The sequence below is a fragment of the Carassius gibelio genome, chromosome A17, assembly GCF_023724105.1.
Source record: "Carassius gibelio isolate Cgi1373 ecotype wild population from Czech Republic chromosome A17, carGib1.2-hapl.c, whole genome shotgun sequence".
In the NCBI taxonomy this organism is placed as follows: domain Eukaryota; kingdom Metazoa; phylum Chordata; class Actinopteri; order Cypriniformes; family Cyprinidae; genus Carassius; species Carassius gibelio.
In genome coordinates this window covers 15,060,480-15,084,700 of record NC_068387.1, presented here as the reverse complement: position 1 = coordinate 15,084,700, position 24,221 = coordinate 15,060,480, and the positions used below count along the sequence as shown (strand labels likewise).

At 37.7% G+C, this 24,221-nt stretch overlaps 1 protein-coding gene across 2 annotated transcripts in view; it reads left to right on the top strand.

The window, feature by feature from the left end:
- Window positions 1-24,221, top strand: part of LOC128031576 (parkin coregulated gene protein-like) — a 75,622-nt gene that overhangs the window by 28,382 nt on the left and 23,019 nt on the right. For both annotated transcript variants that reach the window (XM_052619896.1, XM_052619897.1), the window contains 2 exons: window positions 18,372-18,543; window positions 19,979-20,128. In XM_052619896.1, the coding sequence (XP_052475856.1) occupies window positions 18,372-18,543; window positions 19,979-20,128 (322 nt within the window). The remainder of the gene's footprint in view (window positions 1-18,371; window positions 18,544-19,978; window positions 20,129-24,221) is intronic.

Here is a 24,221-nt window from a genome sequence, read left to right as displayed (position 1 = left end):
TCTGCTGACATGCTGTCACGGTCACGTTTGAGGGGTCTAGTGGCATAAAACAACTTGCAAGGCTTCACATGCCATAGTCAAGCATTACATTATTAACCATTCTGCACTCTACCATTTTTTCCTTTTTCGTTTTCAACTATTTATTAGAATCTACAAACCCCTATGAGCTCTCAGCATTTTTTTGTTAGACTCTTTGTGTGACACAGTATTTATGTAAAATTGTGTATCTCTATGAAGCACATGCTTTGATGTGTTGCATCTGAGACTTTGAAGTGCTCGAATGTGTCCGTTGGGCATCCTCGATTTCTTCATATTTGATCAGGTCCTTTAGAGCAGGGGTGACTAGTTAAAGAGCAGTTACTTGATGTTACACCTGATTCGGTTTACTTTTTTGATGCCGAACTGCTTCAGAGCACCAGACGAAATCATTTTTCACTCTCTCTGGTCTCTGTTAGGATGACAGGAAACCCTGGAGCTCAAATTTGTTTGAGGAAAATTAGAAGCAAAGTGTTCATTCAGTCCTCAGAGCCGGCCCACTCTCTCCCCTGCTCAGAGAAATGGCCTCCATTTTCCACAATCTTAATGACCTTTCGTAATGGATCTTTGTCAGGGCTTTTATTTATGACAAAATTCAATGCAATCTGTCAGTCTGGGGGGCAATGGCGTTTATAAGAAATGGGCACACTAAGGGAGACTCCATTATGAGAAACATTGTAGAGTTGCTTTCCATCTCCAAATAATAACAATAAAACAACCTATGAGTAAATTTGAGCTTTAATGAAATTAAGATGAAGGCAAATGGTGCATTTTTGAGAATCAAAGCAGGATGGAATTGAGTCGGGGCTGTATTAGGATGTTTATTGAAAGTGGTGGGCAATAAGAGCAGCATTTGATTGGTTGGTAGGGGACTGAGCATGTTTACCATCTTATAGTCTATTGCTCTGTCTCAATTAACGTCTGTGCCATAGTCCAGTTTCTCCTGTGCCAGCTCTCAGTCATGAGCAGCCGTTTAATCTTCCTGTCTGAGCACTTTAATAACCGTAATGGCTTTCACGATAAATGACCCTTGGCCCAGGGAAGAGTACGCATTGCAGGGTTTGAGGCTCACGTGAGGATGCTTGCTGTTACGCACCCCTCCAAAGGTCGATGTCTGCAGCAGCACCACTGCCCAAGAGACACTAAATCACTTCCTAAGTGGACACAAATGTTCTGGCCCTGATCCATGCCAGTTCCACCGTACTGCTTTGCATCTTTCTCCCATTCCCTCCTCTGACAGTTAGAGGTGAGATGAAGGGCTGTATTATTTGAAGTCGCGTGCTAAATGAAGACTGGTTGACCCTCCCTATGCTCGACTGTCCACCCCACGGTCGTGTCTGCAGTCCCCTCCTCATGCAAATGTGATTTTATTAAAGGCACTGGGGCCGAGGACATGGCTCAGCTCATTTACCGTCAAAGGGCAGGACGAGGACAAATGCAAATAGAAGCAATAAAGAAGAGATGGAAATCCAAAGAGAAACGCTCAAACCAGTGTTCCACAAATAGACTGAGCATATCAGAGCATCAGTCAAATCAATTACAGCTCCCAATAAATTTTGTACTGACTTTATTCTAACCATAAATGGTGCAGGGTATTATAATACTTCTTGAGATGCTTTTGTGATCCTCTCTTTTCTGTTGGTACCTCCGAACATGAAACAATGTCATTATTTATTTATGTGTTAACTTTATTTAGTTTATTTATTATTTATTTATTTATAATAATAAAAAAATCATATTCATATCCATTATTTAGAGTAATATTCTTATTTATTTATATATTTATTTAATACTTCCACTTAAATTGAATGCTTTTCTCTTGTATTTAGTTACATAATGTGATATTATAAAAATAAATGTTACGATGTCACGTTTTGTGAGATATGGATTAGGTTTAAGTGTATACCCTGTATGTATGTGCTCAGTAATTGTTGTTCATTCTCTTAATATATTAGATGTGATGCAAGAGAGGTTGAGATTAAAGTGAACTAAATGCTCATTTGGGTACTGCCAGCAATAGCTGTATGCATGAGGTTGAATTTCAGAGTTTTGTAATTGAATGCCTGTATTAGATCTGTGATATTGCAGTTCTTTTATCAGAGGCGAGAGATATGTTGAATGAGAATGACCGATAGTGAGAGAGAGCGAGAGGAAAAGAGCACAAGTGAGCTCTTTAGCCCATTCAGCTAGGAAAAGTGCTTCATTCACAGCATTTAATGTGCTCACATTCCCTTACATTTCCTCCTCAGTCCCTTTCTCCTGAAGAGCCGAGCAGGTGTCTGGAGCACACACACAAGAGCCTTTTATTCCTCCTTCTCATTTATATTCTGATTAAGACCAAAATGACACATCAGTGGAGTTTTTTCTTTACCGCCTGGTTCCTCCTCGCTGCAGTGCCCATGTAGTCTGGGTCTGGCTGTGTGAAGAGCCCAGCTGCAGTTAGGTTTATCTAGAGGTAATGCAGATGTTTAATCTTCTGAGCTTGTTTGTTTGTGCATTTGAAACTGACAGATTTTCTGTCACTTTTTGTAAATGCATAGATATATAAATATAAATTCAATATGCATCTACATTTTCCAAAAGTTTGGGATTGGTAAGATTTTTTATGTATTTGAAAAAATTGTATTATGACCCCCAAGGCTGGATATCTGTAACAAAAAAAAAAAAAAAAAAAAAATTCAGTAAAACAGTAATATAGTGTTATTATATTACTACAATATAAAATAACTGCTTTTATTTCAGTATTTTAAAATGTGATTTATTTGAAAAATGTAATTGTCAAAAATATGAGAAAATTCGTCAAACAAAACTGACACTGTTTTACAGTAACTTTTGATGAAAGTATGGTGACCCAAAATAAAATGTGCCAATTTTCTAAGCAGATAAAACATGATAACTATAATGTGTTGCGGAAGACCACTTTGCAGCATTTCGACCTCGGCGCAATAAATTAAACTGAGGCTCCACAGTGATCGTTGCAACATTAAAGAACCACAAAATTCTTTGAATTCCTTAAAAAATGACAAGACTTTGTTCCATACCAGAAGTAACCTGCTATGTCTTGTCTGTCGGTGATGTGTCCATGATGTATGGCATGAGAGCAGCATGGCTTGTTGGACATACCTGTAGTAACAGGGGCAGGTCTTTGTGAATGGTCAATTTGAGAAAGTTTTCTGATCACATGCAGCATAGAGAAAACTGTGTGTACAGGCCCCTGCTGAGATGCTGATCTCTTGATGACATATTTTGCTTTAGATTACAAACTTGGATTTTTGTGTTTAAAAGCATATAGGACAGTCTAAATCCCTAGCTACAGAAACATCTGCTTCAATGTAGTTTGTTTCCCTGCTTTATCAGCTATGCAGGAAAGATCTCAGCATCCAACATATCGGCCAAAGGTGAGAGTTTCTGCTGAGTTTGGTTTTTGCCTCTCTCTCTCTCTATCCATATATCTCTCACTCAGTCTCTTTACATTTTCGGCCTCCCTTGCCCGGAAAGCTCAGACAGATGCTGTGTCCTGTGTTGAAGTGTGGGTGTTTGGTTTCCAGAGGGGCTTGACAGCATCCCTGCATGCTGGGTTATAACCCTGCACCGAGGCCGACCCCCTGATGACATGGATCAATACAGCACAGCAATGAAGTGGCCCATCGATTAAGCCCATGGCAGGGCATTTAAAGGTTTAATCTGGCTAACGAGGATAACCTTTCCCTCAGAGGCAGCATCCTGCATGAGAGGAATGTAGTTATGGAAATCAGGAGGCCCAGAGCTGGATTAGACGACCTTTAGAGCTTGAGACTTATTTCTGGATGAATACATTCAGGCAGAGTCCAAAATTCACTTTCTGCAAAATTTCCCAATGGTGGGTAAATTTGAGAAAATGTACTGGCCATAAATGTTCCTTACTGCCTTCTAGGGTAGTTCGAGAAATGTTTGATATAATGTTAATGCACCAAAGGCAGAACAAAACAGTGCTACTCATTTGAACCGCACCACACAAAGTTCAGCACAGTGCAGGGGCTTACTAGAGCAGATGCTTTTACTCGCTGATAAGTCTCGCTCGGTCATGCAGCCACTGAACAACGCTATGAGATCCAGTGTGAAGCACTTGAATTCAGTGAAGAACACCAGTGACTCTATGATTTAAATTAGTTTAGAGCCAGATAAAACAGCGCTGACTAAAAGGAGAAACACTGTGCAATGTTACAGTCAGAAGGCTTTTTAATTTACCATGGATTTACTGTAGTAACACTTACTGCACCATGCTATGTGGCAGAAATGTGGGATAATCATATAGAATTTTATTATATTATTAATGCAGACATGTATTTAATAAGTAATAGGATATAATTACAGTATTTAATTTTTGTAGTGTTTGTGATTTTATACTAATGTTTTTCATACAAATACTTAGAAACCATATAGAAAGCACTGAGTGTTTCTAACTGTGGTTATCATAATCTAAATGTATGCTACTATAGAAGACCAATGGTTAATTTTCATTTTATTAAATGTATTTTATTTTTAATTAAACTCAAACGGTCAAACTGAATAATTTAATTTCACCATATAAAAATCAGGTTTTTAGAATAATGAACATAAATTTACATCTGCATCATACTGTACCACAAACTACTGTCAAATGTGCATTTCGGATGATTTCTGCGTTGAAACTGTGGCGCATATATTAATATTGCATCTTCTTATTTAAAAAAACAAAATAAAGAACAAGGACTTGTTAGTTTTAAATAAATGATCTGTTCTTTGATATTTATTTGCCACAGTTACGGCTTATGCTTCTCCGACAAGCCTCCTTTCTCCTTATGCTTTGTTTTGTTAATGGATTTCAGAAGATTCTACAGCGATCTACATAATCATAAGAAATAAACATACAGTTGGCTCCAAATACAAAGTGAAATGACTTCACAAACGTGCATTTGCTGTGAAAAAAATAATTTCTCTCATGCCTTTGCTCTTCATTATATTTCAACATAAAAACATGAAAACTAACAGTATGTGGTCGTATAACTGTCACTATATCAGCAAGATTTAAACTAAATATCATTTTTAAAATATCATCATGCATTGTGCAGTGTAATAACATTATTGGCCAGCTGGCAAATAATATTTTTTTACTTATTCACCAATTTGACGCATATTTGTTGTTTAATAACCCTTTCAGTAATTCCTTCAGACCTAATGCAGGCTGTTGCTGTTATTGCTGTTGTTTGTCTGTCTGTCTGTATGCCTCTGACAGTTTAACACAGCCTGGTGAGATAATCATTTCTGTATTTGTCATGCACATGTCTGAGTGTGAAGAGTCATGGCTTGACTTCGAAAACACTTCATAAATATTCATGTGTGCCGTTCTTTTAGATGTGAGTGTACTGTAAACACTGCAAATCTGCTTATAAGCTGCGTTTGTTATTGCTGAGGACGTTTTTAATTTCATGCTTTTGGTCTGTCAGCCCTGTTTCCCACTGAGAAGCTTTTTAAACTAAACTGCACCCCCTCCACACCAACAGGACTTTGCAAATGACCGCAATCTTTTCTGCCACTTTTAAGTCCTCAAACGACTAATGTGAACGAGTGTGCTTCAGCACCCTACTGTTGCTGGATCTCTGAAGGGACTCTGAATGCAGTTAAAGACATCTCAAACACACACACATACCACACTGACCGCTGAATGTAGAAAATGTAGCTCTTAGACAGAAAGACAAAGATGGAGCGTCATGTGATACCGAAGACTAGAGTAATGGCTGCTGAAAATGCAACTTTGCCATCCTATTAATAAATTAAATGTAAAAAAAAAAAAAAAATATATATATATATATATATATATATATATATATATATTTTTTTTTTTTTTTATTTTATCAGATAAATGCAGCATTGGTGAGCATAAGAGAATATTTTATCTTAAATTTTTTGAACATACATTCTCCCTGTGTTGTGTGAAAGAAAAAACACATAACAGAACCGATTAAATGCGCAAGAGTTAAACAGTTTAACAAGAGTGTGAGACAGCAATAGCAATGAAAATATAGGGTTTGAAAACACTGCAGCCTCTCAAGGGTACAAACCACTCTCTGTCCTCAAACAGCCTCTTAGAACATGACACACCTCATATCTGCTGGAGGGGTGAAAGAGTCAAGCTCTCCTGTGAAATGAGGTGTGGGCATACATGCATGCACACACACATCATCAGCAGCCGTAATAACTTTAAATGTGTATGACTCCCTGTGAGCAATATAGCAGTACCATTACAGATCAGTACAAAGAGAACTGTCTATATGTCTCCTAGAGAGAGAGAAAGAGAGCGAGAGTGAGAGTGAGAGAGAAAGAGAGAGAAAATGAAGATGATAGGGAAGCTGCGTGAGAGGAGTTTGTGAGTACATTCAGAGCCTGCATGTATGGCCTCAGGCTAGCTGCTAATACTTTCATGTGGGAGCTGTACATGAGAGGAGATGAGCTTTACCTGGAGTGAGATGCAAACTCAAGAGTTCTTCCACTTCCCACAGACTGATTTTTGGCTTCTAATCTGGGTCTTTCTGATCAGACACATTTTTTTCATGTGCTAAAGTGCTATCCACATTGTGGTTCCAACCACGGGCCTGGAGAATTGTCTGGCACAACATACCTTCTAAAAAAAACGGCCCCAAGCAGTGTTGCTGCAAAAGAACTATAAGCTCCCATGGCTCAATAGTGGCTCTTGTCCAAAATGTAGTGAATTGGCATTGTAGTATATATATATTGCCTTTTGTATAATTCATGGAAAATGTCAAAGAGCCCAGTGGAAAAAGATGGTGAACAATGCATAAGAAGTGCTGATTATAAATGTACTCATTTATGTAATGCTAAAAAGTGTGAATTAAAGTAGTTGAATCAAATTACAAATGAACTGTTGCATTTAATATTTAGTAATTTTTACCTTAGTAACTACCAACTTTAGATTTGTTTGAGAGTTGAGGTGCTATTTGTATGATACACAATTTACACATCTAGTGTGTCCAAACATATGTATGCATATGACATATGATGCTGCTATAGAAGGATGTCAATGCAGCCAGTTCTGTAGTTAGCAAGGTGGCTTCCAAAAATGATATTTCTGTGCGTGTTTACTCACCCTCATGTAACCAACATTGTTCCAAGTCTGTATGCCACTGGTTCTTCTGTATAACTTAAAATAAGATATTTGGTAAAATATCTAGTGTCATAATATTCACATGTTTGGACTGAGGGTGAGTAAATGATGTTTGGGTGAACTATCCCTGGGTTACCAAAGTAGTTCTACATGGCTCTAGTTAAAACAATAGAAGTCTGTGATACGTGTGAAGGTGTGTGATTTATGCATGTCCTAAAAAAATAAAAATAAAAAAAACCTTTAGATCGTAAAGTCTTCCCATCAAGTTTTTACGGCTCTGCTGCCGTCAGCTGTATGGTTTTAGCTTGTTTATTGCTGATAATGGACTAATCCTATCCAAATGACCAAATCATTAAAGCTTGCCTGACCATGCTGCTTATCAAAACCAGCATTTAATGGTTGAAGATGCAGGAATGGTTCCCTGTTGCGTGTTTTCGCATGCCGGCATTTAAGCGCTCGTGTGATGTAGGCAATGTTGCTTAGTTATTGCTCTTTTTTGGCAGTGCCACATGTGGCATCTCAAAATGTATATTTATCCTTCACATTCTCCTGATTAGCATAAAGTTACTAATAATTTCACACATCCATAGCTGTTGTTTTATGCGCGCTGAAGCCGTTGTCTCCCAGATGTCTCTGATGTTTTCCCAGCTTTCGTATTTGTTTGCACTTTTAAGTGATAATTTTTCCCCTGCCAGCACTCTGGGAACAGATCTTTGATAATAATGAATCAAGGTTGTGGCAGCCATTAGTAAACTGGCAGTGTGTGGAATGGTAGTCTTTTACAATCACAGCCATCTGTGGATCGCTACAGCATACACACATAGACACACCTTGTGAGTGGAAGAGAGCAATTTTATGAAGAATGATCTTCATGTCTTGTGCTTTTGAGCTACTATATCAATTACGGCTTGCTCCTATGTGTTCAGTGTCCCCTGTCTCCAATCAGACAATGAACCCGAGACAGTGAACCTGAGATAATTAAAGTATGCATGTGTGAAATGTCTTGACATATATAATAGGTTTCTCTTTGCAAGGGCCACAGTCCTTAAACATGCCTTCTTTTTTTAACCCAGTCCATGCTTATCTCACTCTCTTGCAGTTTTGCTGTTGCTTTTGAGGGGATATATATTTCCACTGAAGTCAAAAATTGATTGGTTGATCTGGCTACTATCATGGTTCAACTGGCTACCATCCTCTTAGCTCTCTTTGCGTTGTTTTACATGAACTATAAATTCAATAAATAATCAAGACAAAGATATAAAGAGCATAGATCTCTAACAAATCCACAGACTTTGGGGAAAAAGGTGCTGTCATTTCAGTTTTTATACAGTATAAAAAAAATGATCGCTCTCATAATACCGAAATGATTTTGTGTGCCATCAGACATTCTTTGAATCAGTCATGATGAGAAACGTTTGCACTTGTAGGATGTTTATATTATAGGATATTAGACAGTGTTGATATTTTCACTGGTTATTTTGTGTGTGTCAGGCTATGTCCACACTGATACGTTTTCGTTTGAAAACCCATCATTTTCTCTCTGCTTTGGCCTTCCGTCCACACTGAGACTGCATTTTTATCAAGGAAAACTGAGCTTCTTGAAAACGCTCTCCAAAGTGGATACATTTGAAAACACTGTTTTCGCGTTATAGTTTGGACTGTGAAAACGGAGGTTTAGTGTGTATCATCTGCAGTGAGCTGTTTTGAGGCTTTACACATGCACAGAAAGCAAATTTAAAGTTTTCTGATGTTTCTGTGTAGGTGAGACACTTTTGGAAAACACTTGAAAATGCTAGTGTGGACTGAGAGTGTTTTAAAACGAAAACGCCTTATTCGAATGTATACGGATTAATGTAGACGTAGCCTCAATGTAACATCTGTGAGGTGTGACCTCAGTGCAGAATGTCAGAGAGCTTTTCTTACACACTTAGCACAAACAAACATCTGTCAGAAAATTTCTCCTCTGATCATGATTTAATTAAAACCTTGTAAAAGAGCCTCTAGAGATTTAAGAGGAGGGATCGAGACAGACAGAAAGAAAGTGAGAGTCTAATAAAGGAGCATTAAGAGCAGCCGAGTGTGCAGACTGAGCCCTGAGCGAAGCAGTGGTCATCCGGCTGCTGCCAGCCACCGTCTGGCCAATATGGAGTGGTAGAGAGCTGGTCTCTCTGAGGCTCTGCCTGCAACTGCACTCTCACTCGTTTGCTCATTAAAACTGCCACACGTAATTGGGGCCTATTTAAAGTGATCAGGCTAAAGGGGCAGTCACACAAATAGCCATTTGCAGCATTGAAGCCAGTGATGCGCGGGTCAATGTATTAATAACCCGCACCCGACCGACGTTTTCAACTATACTGCACGCAACTCGGACCGCAAAAAAATTAAAATAAAATATTGTACCCGACCTGCTTCCTGACCCGCGTTTTTAAAAAGCAGTAAATGCTCATCATATTGGGTCATAAAAAACGTATAGGCAAAACTAACTAGGCAAAAAACAAAACAAAGAAAACACCAACAAAACTTAATGTATTATAATTTTGTCAAGAATTATATAAAATCGTCAGTAAGCTCATAATTTGTGCTAAAATAGTCTAGTCTCTCTATGTCCATTTTGATGTTTCTGCAAGGTCAGCTCTATGCACACACTTTTTACAATGTGATGAATGATTTGGAAATAATTCCAGCTTTGTTGTTGTATAAATGAATGGATCTTTGCTGAATAAACGTATAGCAGTAATTTCTTTAAAATTAAACTTACTAACTTTTGGATGGTGGTATTTCATTTTAACTTTGAATTGTATAGTTTTTGTAAACATTAACAGCATTATAGTGAAGTCATGTAGCATACTACTGTAAATAAAATATAATGTAATATAATATACATGAGAGAGATTGTATACTAAGTATTTGGGTTTGAGTGTGTGTGTGTGTTTGTGTGTAGAAAATTTTGAATTTATATTCTATTATAGATGTCACAGTTTTATCTCTTTGATGTTTACAGATAAAAGTGAGCTGATTATGGTAATAAATTGTGTAATTAATAAAACAGACTTACAGTGCTCTAACAAGCTTGTTTTGTGTATAATTGGTCAGCATCATGCTCAGTTTAATTAGTCTCTGAGCTATCTTTGACAGGAGCAGGTTGTGTTTGAAGCGTTAATATCATCAATAACATCTGGGAGTGGAATGGGTGTAGCACTTACTGCTCCTTTTACTGGATGGTTTAGTCAGAATTATCAGTCAGTTTCCAAGTGTTTAAATTTTAAAGTCTCATAAAGTGGCTGACATGAAGGCCACACGGCATTTTGATTTAATAATGAATGAAGGCAATCAGATCAGCATGTGTAATGGGTTTGGCTAGAGTCCCCAGGCACTTCTGGTCCGGGACTTATTAAGAACATCCTCTCAGGAAGAGAACAGAACTGATAACTCAGTAGGCTGTAACTATGTGCCTCTAAGCACTAAACCAGCCACTGAGGGAATCAACTCTAAACCTTGTAATGTCCTCATTGCTAATGGCCAAGCAAAGGCAATTTATTTATTTTTTTTCTGTTAAAGAGATTGCTGCTAATGAACTCAGACCTAATCAGGAATGAAGTGATTATTGCGTTTAAATTTGTACTTGGACAAACAAGTTTCTTTCCATTGCAGCCATGTTAACTAAAAGAGCATATATTTACTCTTAGGGGTCTGACGAGACACTTATCCCATGAGACGAGACGAGACATGAGACTGGGTTCATGAGAACGAGACGATGATTTGATGATTTGATGATTTGATTTAAGTGTAAATGTGTAAACCTACTTTTGATTAATCCATTCAAAATTTGACAAATTTTTATGACATTATGCGTTAAACTATGAATTATGTTTTTATGAATGGATAAAGACTAGACTGCATAATTTTCCCATTTATCATGTGTCCGCTTGCCCGATGTGAACAAAAAATATCTCACCACTGGTGAATGGGCAAGTGCAATGCAAATATATTTGAAAGGCCTGGTTAACGGTATCTTGACGTTCTTGCGAGACCAGTGCCATGAGATCTCGTCACACCCCTATTTACTCGAAATCCTGATGGCAAACGAAGGGAGAAATATTCATGTTTTATTCAATCATAAAAAGTGTCAAAAAATTGTTTGTCATAGTTATTAAAAATAGTTTTTCAATATTACTCACTGTTAGGTTAGCAACTTGCCAACATTAAACTCAATTGAGTTTACATCAGTTATGTATTTTACATGTTTTTTTTTTTTTCTCTTGTTCAAATAAATGCAGCCTTGGTGATCATAAGAGGAAAGTGTATGTAGAGCATTCCAAATCAATCACATCCTAGTAAGTTATGAAGACTAAGCAGCAAGGCAGCTCACTAGGTTTAAAATAGTTTTCTTGATTGTATCAGTTACATTAGCAGTTAGCTCATGACACAAATCACATTAAAAAGATATATCTTCTGTGTTGGTGAAATCTCAGTGCTTTAAATCTTTTGATAACCTGGTTTATATCTCTTCGGTCTCCCTGGCTCTCTCTCATATCAAGGCACCTCAGAAGCGATCAGAGTGCTGTCAGTTGTACGGATGTGTGTGTGTTAGCAGACCGACAGCTGTGTTTGTGTTTGATTATAATGACAGATGGATGGGATGATGACATTTAGTCAGCACTTAATATTTAATTCACTCTTTCATGTCTTCCCATCTTTCTTTCATTTCTTCTATTTTATGACTATGCCACCTTAGCCAAGGGTCAGCATCCTCCGTGTGCACTGGACACTGATTTGGAGCTGTTAAACTTAAAGTTGGATGTTCAGAAAGTCTAGTTTCTTGTCCTAAGGTGTGGTCACATTTACTGTTGTTTGGGGTATTTTCACGGGCCAAATCCAGTAATTTCAATAGGAATCCATGCGACTGTGAATTTTGTGTGAGGGTGAAAGATTTCCCACTCACAAACTTCACCATGGGTTCAAGTTGGTCACATGGATTCTTTGCTCTGACCAACAGAAAGCCGCTTGGTTTGAAAGACTTTTTAGTAGCCAAAATAGCCAAAATTTCACTAATGTAGAGCATTCCAAATCAATCACATCCTGGTAAGTTATGAAGACTAAGCCGCAAGGCAGCTCACTAGGTTTAAAATAGTTTTCTTGATTGTATCAGTTACATTAGCAGTTAGCTCATGACACAAATCACATTAAAAAGATATATCTTCTGTGTTGGTGAAATCTCAGTGCTTTAAATCTTTTGATAACCTGGTTTATATCTCTTCGGTCTCCCTGGCTCTCTCTCATATCAAGGCACCTCAGAAGCGATCAGAGTGCTGTCAGTTGTACGGATGTGTGTGTGTTAGCAGACCGACAGCTGTGTTTGTGTTTGATTATAATGACAGATGGATGGGATGATGACATTTAGTCAGCACTTAATATTTAATTCACTCTTTCATGTCTTCCCATCTTTCTTTCATTTCTTCTATTTTATGACTATGCCACCTTAGCCAAGGGTCAGCATCCTCCGTGTGCACTGGACACTGATTTGGAGCTGTTAAACTTAAAGTTGGATGTTCAGAAAGTCTAGTTTCTTGTCCTAAGGTGTGGTCACATTTACTGTTGTTTGGGGTATTTTCACGGGCCAAATCCAGTAATTTCAATAGGAATCCATGCGACTGTGAATTTTGTGTGAGGGTGAAAGATTTCCCACTCACAAACTTCACCATGGGTTCAAGTTGGTCACATGGATTCTTTGCTCTGACCAACAGAAAGCCGCTTGGTTTGAAAGACTTTTTAGTAGCCAAAATAGCCAAAATTTCACTAATGTGATCACACCTTTATTTCAGCTAATACAAATCTTTGCCAATTCTTTAATTATTGTCCACAGATCTTTTTTCTCTTTCACTTTGTTGATTGATTTGGAGAAGTGTCAACAATGAAATGAGATAAAGGTGCACTTTTAGTAAAGTGCTGTTATTGAATATCCCTGCATGCCGGGAATAGCTAATAAACCGTGTAAACAAAACATTCATCATTTGAATAGCCTTCTCTATTATGCAGTTTTTTTTATTATTTATTTTTCGACAGAGTGCCAAGCACATTTTAGAAACAAATATTGGTTACGTGACTGGATCCATCATCTAGCATGCTCTGTCACATTCTTCCAGACAAGGCTTTACTGTGAATACTGTAAACATTTATGCATACAAAGAAGAAGAGAAAATTGCCTCCAATTCAATATGTTCTCCAATTATCATGTGTAATAGGCTGTGAAATCCTCATATCTATGCAGTCGGTGGGAAAGGCGACAGAAATGGCCTGAACACTTAGCCTAGATTCTCTGCCCTCAGCGTGCTAATGACAGACACCCCTGTCTCCACCGCACACATAGTGTATCAGCCATATTTCATTCAAAGTCCTCACAAGAATTTATCCGATTTCATTTCTGCCAATCTTTCCCTAAGCCCAAAAGTGATCAGCAAAGCCCAAAAGTAAATTCCACTTTCACTTTTCCCCACACCTTATTCTCTTCATCTTCCTCCTGACTCTAGACAGGATTGGCATTAGTTACTACAAGAGAAAAATTTTGGTTTTACCAGCTATTCAAACTCATGCAATGAACAGTTTAGCTAGAGAAGCTCCACTTATGAAGAAAGACAAAGAAAGGGGACAGGAAATGATGGAGCGCTAAGGCTGAGAAAGGCTGTGTTAAGCCATATTCAAACTCACATTGCCCATATAAGTACTAGCTCGAGTGCAGGATACTGGAATAGATAATATACTGTAGGCAGTTGCCTGGGGCAATAGTGTTTCACACACAGCTCTCAAGCGTGGACTTCACTTCTCTATCACTCATCCACAGCAGTTTCACATCTACTGTCCCTTCTGTCTGGCTCTCACATTGAAAGTGGTGATTTTACTTGCTTTATTAAAAAAGCATTTTCCTCTGAGATTTCAACTTAAGACTTTTATTAATGACACTCATTCAATTTTATCAGTTAATGTAATTGTATTATTTAACTTTATTATTGTGTTTAATTATTAATTTTAGTTAATATGTGTACATTTTTTGTTTATTAATTAATTAATTATTGTATTTAATTTTGTTGTTATTTACATTTGTTTGGGGGTGTCATATGATCTTTGACAGGTGAGTCAGGACCTTTACAGACCAGTTCAATATGTTGATGCATATTTACTGACCACTTTTATTTACATGGCTTTTTAATTTTTATTTCTGTCTGTCTCTTGTCTTCTTCTTGCTGAATATATGCCTGAAGAAAAGAGAGGAGAAAAGAGACTCTTAGCAGCTGAATGAGAAATAAGAATGTCTGTGTGTTGTAGAGCCATGTTGGCTCAAGCTGTTTGTGCCCGCAGATTTTTCAATAAACCTGTCAGAGACAAGCTAGTCTCCATCTGCTGGCCGCTCACTGAGTTTCCTGAAAATAACCGTCAACTCTCTCCTGCCTCTTACAGCTCCACCGTCCTAAAGCTGTTCAGCACCACTGGCATTGGATGTGTGCCAGTGGTTTCTCCTGACATTAGCTTAAGTACAGGAAAATGTTTGTTTGTTTGATGATGGAGAGCTGGCAGTGAGTCACACAGCATTACTGTTATCCACGTCAAATATATGATACACACGTTATCAAAGGCTTTGGATTTCTTTAACTTTTGTGACTGGAGGAGCAGAAAAACTTGGCTCTACTATGTTATACTACTTTCCTGTTTGCATCTCCATATCCATGTGGCATATGCTTAATTGTCCTGCTAAGGTTTGCTGAGCAAATGCTTCAGTAGTAGCATAAATAAATTATTTTGTTTTGATTAATTTGTTTTATTCAGGTTTTCTGTGGGTCTTAAAAGGGTCTTAAGTCTTTATTCACCCTTCCACAAATTAAGGCCTTGAACAGGTCTCAAATTGAAGTAGAAAGTCTTAAATTCATTTACTTATTATATCTTATGAATCTCTGTTATACCAAGACATTATTTGTGACATTCTTTACTTTGTCTTAAAAAGTCTTAAAGGGTTAGTTCACCAAAATTCAAAATAGCCCAGTATTACTCAAGTCGTCTTAGGTGTATATGACTTTCTTCTTTCAGATGAATCCAATTTGAATTATATTAAAAATTGTCTTTGATCTTTCAAGCTATTTCATGACACTCAGCAGGTGTTGCAGTGCTTCAATCCAAAAGAAGTGAAATAAAAAATGGCCATCCATAAATAAAATGTCTCACATGGCTCCAGGGATGAACAGAGTCCTCCTGTAGCAAATTGCATTTTTGTAAAAAAAAAAAACCATATTTAAAGCGTAATAATCAATTAAATCTAGCTTGTGTTCAGTGTTGTACACTGAATCAGTTCCAGGCAGATGACGTATGAGGATGGCTTTGCGCATCAGTTTCTTGAGGTGCCTTCGTGCAAAAACTCTGCCTGGAACATCATTGCCTGATAAAGCAGTGAAGCAGCGAGTCAGCTGCCTTTATTGGATGCAGCAGTTGTTGTAATTAAATATGGAAATCATTTTGTTCATATTTCATGAATGAAGCCCATCATGTTCCAGTAGGACATTTGTATTTCATGTACATGTTTAGCATATGTGAACAGCACTTTCATGTGGTGTGAAGAATACATACATTTTGACTGACGAAGCCCTGTCTGTGTCACATGTGATTTCATCACAGCCATCTCTGGAAAACCGAATGATTTCCTGAGCCTGAACATTTATACTACCCCTTCCACTCATGCCAGAAAAAAAAAACACTACTCTATCTTACAGCAACAGTCTGGGAAAGGTTAGGTTATTTTCCTCCCTCTGTAGTTCCTTGAAATGCAATGGCTTTTTTCTCTTGCACAGGTCACACTCTCATAGCCAGGACATTGCTTTGAACATGTACCTCCTATTGCGTACGGAGGGCAAATTTCCAACTGTCATAATGTGTGTCAGGCTGACTGTCCAACTTGAAATTGGTGTAGTATTTGTTGAGAGCATGTCTGTATTGCGTTTTGTATCTCATACGTCCCCCGTGGCAAGGGGCACTCAGAAAGTCCTTCGAGTGTCCTGTCTTGAGTTAAGACCTCTTCCTCTTGTAGTGATGGTATAAAATCAAGTGGCCAGTTTGGACGTTCATCTTCCTGATAGACACCACGGGTTGGCTATATCCCCTACAGGTGTCTTTGTGCTCGGCACGCTGGGAGAAATGTGCTGCTGGTGCTCACATCAAGCCTTATGTCTCACCTCAATGCCAGAGCATATCTGGAGTGCCGGCAGTTAGTTTCGGCTCTGCCTCATCCGTTCCACTGCAGCCATACGAGCTCAAACTGCACCTGCCTGTCTTTCTGCCCAATCTGTCAGGCATTAAAAGCTTTCAACAGCTCTGCTCATGGGCAGTTACACTTTTAATGGCTTCCAAAAGGATCATAATTGCATCCATTCAACAGAAACTCTTTCAGCGAGACCAGCACTTTTCATGTTTCACTGACTCCCATATTTGCCTTTTTCCCTACTTCTGTAGTTTATTTCTTTGAAAACTTTGCTGTCGTCATAGCAACCGATATGGGATGACCCTGGTCTCTGTCTCACTGACCCCTCACTTCTCTTCAAATCCCACTTAACATTTCACTCATGTCTTTTGAATAGACAGCTAATCAGATCATGTGTAAATAATAAAGAATGGGCTTCGAGTCTTATCCGAGTCAGGAATAAATCTCATACTGCATTAGAAAGACATGAAAAAAAAAAAAGAAATGGTATGGGATTTACTTTGAAACAATTTTCATTCAGAAATCGCTAGTAAATTTCACGAAAAATTAGAGAAACTGCAAGTAACATTGAATGAAACAATAAATTAATGAATACTAAAATAGTCATTTATTTTAAAACATACCTCCATAATCTTCTTTTTTACTTCAAAAATCCTTACCAATGGTGCACAATGGTGTCTCTTCTGAGCTGTTCAGTTTCATTCTGTGGTTTATGTGTCACAGATGCAGTGTGTGTGATGCTCCTCATATTTCTTTGTTTTTGCACTGGTAAAAAATAATTTGTCTTTCCTTTAACATCTCTGGCAGCTCTAAATCAATATGTCACACAAATAGTTTCACAGACGTGAGAGTTATCAAAATCCTTTTAAAGGACACGCGCACACACACCAGGAGTATAATATGAATATTTTCAATAGTGTATCTCAAAATTGGGAAGATTCCGATTCAGATCGTGGATCATTATTTTGCGTTATAAAATTGTGATATGATATTTTGGAAAGATCATCTACTCCTAGTTGGTGTTTTAATATCCATGTTGGAACATTTAGTCACAATACAGGCAAAACCTGACCCACTCAAACATACATTCACAGTGTTCCAGTGATTAATGCTACAATCAGAGAGTCCCACAGTTATGTGAGACATCTGTCTGTGGTTAGCTGCATGTGTCTCCTCTTTGTTTTTCATGTTCCGAATCCCCACTATGCTTCTGTATGTGTGTGTGTGTGTGTGTGTGTGTGTGTGTGTGTATCATCTCTCTACCAGCACACTGCACATATTTGTTTTGTACTCTAGTTTTGTTGTATGAATCACCAAGATGATCTTGTCCAATTCCGAAAAGGTCAAGGTTAGCCAGTAATTTGGCTGTAAGCAATCAGCCCTCTTGCTAAGCTTTTGTGTGTGTGTGTGTGTGTGTGTGTTTGTGCATTATTAATATGCCACACTTATATAATAGATAAAGGAATTTTCACATAAAAATATTAATGTAGAAATTCAGCTAACTACTGTAAAAATTCAGCTTAAATGTATACAGAGCATCATTAAACCTACTGACAGACTTGCAACCGAAAGAAGAGAATAATGAAACCGTGTGTATGACTATATCTCAAGGACACGAAACAGGCCTTATCTATTTACGCCCCTGTTTCCATGCTCACAACCAAAGCAGAACAGGTGTGAATGTGTGATCCAACAGGAAGTCACATGTTCTAGAGTGTTCTAAAGCCCCCATCCCCCCCCGACCCAGTCTCCCCTCCAGAATCTGTGCTAAAACAGGGGCTGCTCTTTTTGTGACTTGGAGCTTGTGAGTATTTGTTGAGGCTATTATAGTCACAGACGCAATGAGTGGTTATTTAAAAAACACACAAACTCTTTGGCCTTCCACTAATTTGATTTCATAGTGAACAGACACACTTAGAATAACACTGACCTTGCATGCGTGTGTTTTTTAAACAGGTGGAGATTGAAAAACTGGACTACCATCACTACCTCCCCCTGTTTTTTGACGGACTGTGCGAGACGGTTCACCCCTATGAGTTCTTCGCTCGACAGGGCATCCATGACATGCTGGAGCATGGTGGCAGTAAGATCCTGCCTGTTATTCCACAGCTCATCATACCCATCAAGAGTGAGTGTCATTAAGATGAGACCTGCTCCCTAGAGTTCTTCCTGTGCAAGATACTAATTACTGTCCAAAGTAACTACTTCTTTTTTTCTTTTTTTTATAAGTCACAAAATCAATCAATGGGAGTCAGTCTGTCCTTAGTACAGAGCATGCACTTCATTTGAAAGCTTAGAGGAAGAGAAGAAGAAGCATTCCAAAGCTTACAAAAGAGAAAATTAAAATGACATTCAATTAATTACAGTATTACAGTATAGTAAGGGAGGGCAAGAAGCTACCTTTCAAAACTCTAAAGCAGTCACACTACATAAATCTGGCTTATGGAAAAGTGGGAATGCTGGAAATGCATGAAAATGTATGGAGTTTGGCCAGAGGCATGTGAGGGATTTTACCATTTTAAGCAGAACCCAGTGTGATGAAAGCAATATTGGGCATCAGTGCTTAATTTTTTTTAGTTATTTTTTTAGTTATGATGCTGTTTAAATCCTAGAATATGTATATATATATATATATATATATATATATATATATATATATATATATATATATATATATATATATATATATATTATTTTATTTTTTTTTATTATTTTTTTTTCATTTTTTTTTTTTTTTGTTCTCAAAAGAGTTTTTACAGCAAATCAAAAAGATCGATTTTATGGGTCAAATGAGAAAACGAGAAGTTCTGCACTGGTCAAATCAAAGCCCAGAGTGAAGAATAAATTATCTCCTGTGGAATGATTAAATAAAACAATCCTCCTTCTTGGTTGCAGCATAGATAGACAGACAGGTAGACAGATTGATAGACAAATTAGAAAACTTTTTTCCCTCTCCCACAGGAATGACTGCAGTTATGTTTGTATCAGGAGTTAAACTAACGCAATTACTGAAGTGTCTAAATGTCATGCTTCTGTGGTATTTAGAGAAGGAGAGGGTGTGTGAGGTGGTTAATTTTTAGAGCCTAATATGATAGAGGCATTAATGGTTCCTTTACTTAGAGAGATTTAGAAACAGATCCTTACTCCTCCAGACGCGTCACACACCATGAATTATTGAACACTCCTTCAGAGCAAATGTCACACCGCTGGAAAACAGTTTGGTGTGTTTGTTTGGTAATTAGAATTTCATGGTGTGTTATACAGATATAGGAGAGCAGGAAGTAAGTGGAGGTGGTTGGTAAAGTACAGCACATAGCTGCCTCTCAAAACACAAAAGATGTGTAAATGATTTTCATTTTTGGATGAATTATACCTCCTAAATGCCTTGTACAGACAGGCTTTAGACCCATTATTACACCCCAATAAGGCTTGTAAAGCGGTAAAATATACAACACCCCAATAAGGCTTGTAAAATAGGAAAATATCACAGTTTTTCCCCCACACCTCAAAGTATTTTTGGACCTTCTTTCTTGTTCTCCTCATCTCTCTGTGTTTGTCTACAGATGCTCTCAACACGAGGAGCAGGCAGGTCATCTGCACCACGCTGAAGGTTCTGCAGCACCTGGTTGTATCAGCAGATATGGTGGGTGAGGCGCTGGTCCCGTACTACAGACAGATCCTCCCCATCCTGAACATCTTCAAGAACATGAACAGTAAGCAACTTATACATATCTGGAACTGCTTCAGGCTTTAATAAAAGGTTTTGTTTTTTTACTTTTTAGATCATTTTGGTGAAATATATATTGCATATACATTTTTAATTAGCAAATCTCTCAAGGTTATGTGTAAAAGCACACATATTTTTTTCTCCAAGGGATGTTTTTATGCATAATATGCAGAGGAGTGCCTTGGAACAGTGGCTTGCTTTCATAAAACAGCAATTTGTTAAAGAGCAATTTTACTTTAATTTATTTTTACTATCCATTTTTAGTATTTTTTTTTTTTTTCAACGACATTCATTGCTTTTTCTGCTCCTTGGTTTTACGTTTAACCTTTTTCTTTTATTATTTATGTGTTTTATCTCTGATCTGGCCACATCGAAAAACACTGACAGTTGACATGGATTCTGCATTGATCGCTGCAGCCCTTGTCTTGCTGGAGATCAGTGGTTGTCTTTCACGATCCAAGCCTCCAGCTCTGATCTTTAAAGCTGGCCTCAGATCAGCATGAATCAGCTGTTCTGAATCACTCTTAATGAACATTCTACATCATTCCTGAACATTTATGCTGACTTTCTACATGCCAATACAAGAATCTACACCATCTGGCGCCTGTTATTCTATTGATTGTGTAGTTATATTTGTCTGTTTGTCATCTGATGTCTGTCATCATTTTAAACACGGTCATGAGAACTGATGTTGAGCTTTAGGTATTCATTGTGTTCTGGTGTCAGACCGCTTCACACTTCCATTCACCACCTTTGTCAGGCAGACTATAGGCCTGCCAGACATCTTCAGACGTGAGGACAAGCATTGTGGATCAATCCCTTCATCACAGGCTTAATCAGCAGAAATGCTGCCACCTCACTCTTCTGATCAATATCCAATTTGAATCTTTTGTCTTCTTAATTCCGTTACATTATCTGCTAATGTTTTGTTTGAGCAGAAGAATGAGCACTGGAGGGACAGACAAAGCTTCTCTCATTAGCTCCAGGCTCCATGCTGATCTCCTCTGTGAATTAGCAGTAGGTAAAATCTCTTAAGTATTACAAGCCAAAATCAGGACTGGTTAGATTGGTTTTCTTTGGCTACAAAGGCACCCGTAGACATTGTGCATCTTGTGGATTTGAGAAATGAGCAATTTTTTACTTTAGTCTGCAGTTTTAAAAACAAATCTTTTAGTTCTGTGGCATAGTTAAGTAGTGTGATCATATGAGAGAGAGAAAGAGGTAGCACTTTATTTTACAGTCCTGTCCCTCATGTACATACTTTGTACTTATTATAGTAATTACAATAACTATGTAATAACTAGGTACTAACCCTGAACCTACCCCTACCCCTAAACCTAACCCTACCCCATGTAGTTACCTTGTATTACCAGAACTTTCTTAGATAAATACACTGTAAGTACACTATAAGTACATGTTAATACACATACTGTAAAATAAAGTGCAACCGAGAAAGATCTTGCTGTGAATTGAGGTTGGGCTAAAAATGATCCAATTTCTCCATTGGATTCCTCTGGGGGGAGTTGGTGGTTGCGAATATTCTGGATGAAATGGATCACTCTTAGAGTAAGTTATGGGCCTCTTATACAAGGGGAAAATGTTTGGGTGTTTGTGTGTTTTCGTGCCTTGTGGTAGTGTGGTCAGCGGGAGATTGTGTCTACACAGTGGTCTTTTGTTCCCCAGGATGCAGCTGTTGGCACTGTGGTGTTGTGTGTCTAAGTGTGTTGTCCTCATTTTTCTATGCTTTTCAGATCTTGAATTGCGAAGGTCAAATTTGTCCAGCATTTTTGCAGGAATTAAGCAATATGACACAAGCAAAAGTACAGCTGTGTTTAATTTGGACAGTTTGTATGTATATTCTCTTTTCACTGCCAACAAGTAAAGTAATTCCAGTGCTGTTAAATATTTTATATACTGTTTTCATATTTTCTATACTGCAGTTAGGTTTCTTTCTTTGTTTAATATTTGTTCATATTAATATTTGTATTCAGCTAGTATCCATTAAATGTTTTGAGCATTTTAGAAAGATTTCTGAAGAATCATGTGACACTGGAGTAATGGCTGCTGAAAATGTAGCATTGCCATCACAGGAATAAACAACATTTTTAAAGATATTAAATGTAAGCTTTAACAATTCCCCATATTTTTTTTAACTGTATTTTTAAACAAATAAATTCAGACTTGGTGAGCATAAGAGACTTCTTTTATTTTTCAATATGTAAAAACGAAAAAAATAAATGAAAATAAAATAAAAAAATATATATTTTATTTTTATTTTATCCAGTTTTAGTTTATGGAAATTTGTAGATGTTTTTGTCAAAGTGGTTTACAGTAAATTTAAAGTATACATTTTGTCAGTTTGTATTTCCTAGGAATCAAAACTCCGATCTTGACCTTCAGAGCTACATATAAACCTTGCAATTTTGGGGTAGACTGTATTCATTTAAAAACAACATTAGTGGTAAATGTGTTCTAGACCGAACTCCTTGACCCTGGAGTAGTTGTAAATTAACTATTTCTGTGTGCATTTTCCAAATGCTATTCCACTCAGTTTAAATCATTAATAGTCTGGAAGTTTAACCCCCTTAATCATTATGTAGCACTGACATCTTGCTGTGTTTTTTCACTTTGCATGGCTTTCTGAGGCTTCTGTGGACTGGTAAACATGGTTAAAACCCTGATTGTAGCCTTGCAGCATTTCCACTTTTGTGTCGTGTGAGTGAATGTTTGTGTGCTGCTGTACTTGAAATGACTGAAATATGCTGGAACTATAAATGTATGTAAATCACAGATGCAGTTTACATGCTTCTGTTGTTTTCTGGCTGGAATGATTCCTGTTGGTAATCAAACAAGGTGATGTCTCTTACAAGGAACAGATCTGCTCCATCATGCAGTAGATGACACACGCACACACACAGGGCAGTAACATCATTTCCTGCCTGCTTGCCTCTGTCCAGTACACACTCCTTGAAGAGAACACACTCCCTGCTTAGCAGGATGCTTCCTGAAAAATGTGTGTGAACAAATGTCCAGCTAATGATGCTTAACGACCCCAAGCTGTTCTGCCGTTAGCCTCTGCTTCACTCCTGTTCTCGGTGTGCGTGCGTGAGTCCGTGTGTGTGTCTTTTTTATTGGCCTGCATTATCTTTGTGCTGTTAGTCTGCTTTCCACATTCATTTGCAGACCTGCTGTGATACACTCCTTTTGGTCCTATGAATCTTCCTGCTGTGAATGCAGACAACTCTGATAAGCACAAACACACACAGAAACATATATAGTGTGGTGGCAATGATGCAACTCTGAGAGGTTTTTGTTAGAACTAAACAAAATATTTGTGCTTGAGGTGGTAGATTCCCAGGTGAGGTTGACGGTGATATATTGTCTTGGTGGCGATCTGGTAATGTTGTTCCTTGTGTCTGCATGGCAGAGGTGCTATATTAGCCTCAGGTGTTTCTTATCACTCGTTACTTTGTACCTCCGTTTGTGACCTCCTTCCGCTGTAAGACTGGAGAGCAATGGTGACTCAAGGCAATGTTGACCTTATGCAATGCAAATGCTCATTCTAAATTCACATACATTCATTTGTTCATGAGTGATTAGCAGGCCTAGACAGAATCTCTGGAATTTTGGGGGGATTTACAACTGGATTTAAGCATGGTAAATGTGTTAAATGGAACAGAAAGTGTAACACTTTTATTAAAAAAAACTCATAGTGTATTTAAATTAGGCCAAATATTTAATAAATGAACACAGAAGTTAAAAGGGATTTGGAAAAGGGTTTGATTATATTTGAAATATTTGATTCTCACAATTTTTAACTAGAAAGCATGAAATAATGTGTAAATGATATTACATTATTGTGTTTAAAAAAATAACTGTAGAGGAACATAGCTGTTCACAACAGCTCGATTGTGTGTGTGCCTCTACTTGTACACTAGAGAACATCTGCTCATAATGCTACTGTAGAGCTAGTCCATGTTTTTGTGAGACTTCTTAATAAATTTTGGTTTATCACTACCGATACGAGACCCTCACCTCCTGTAAAAAGTATATTCATAAGAACACACGCACACAAACAC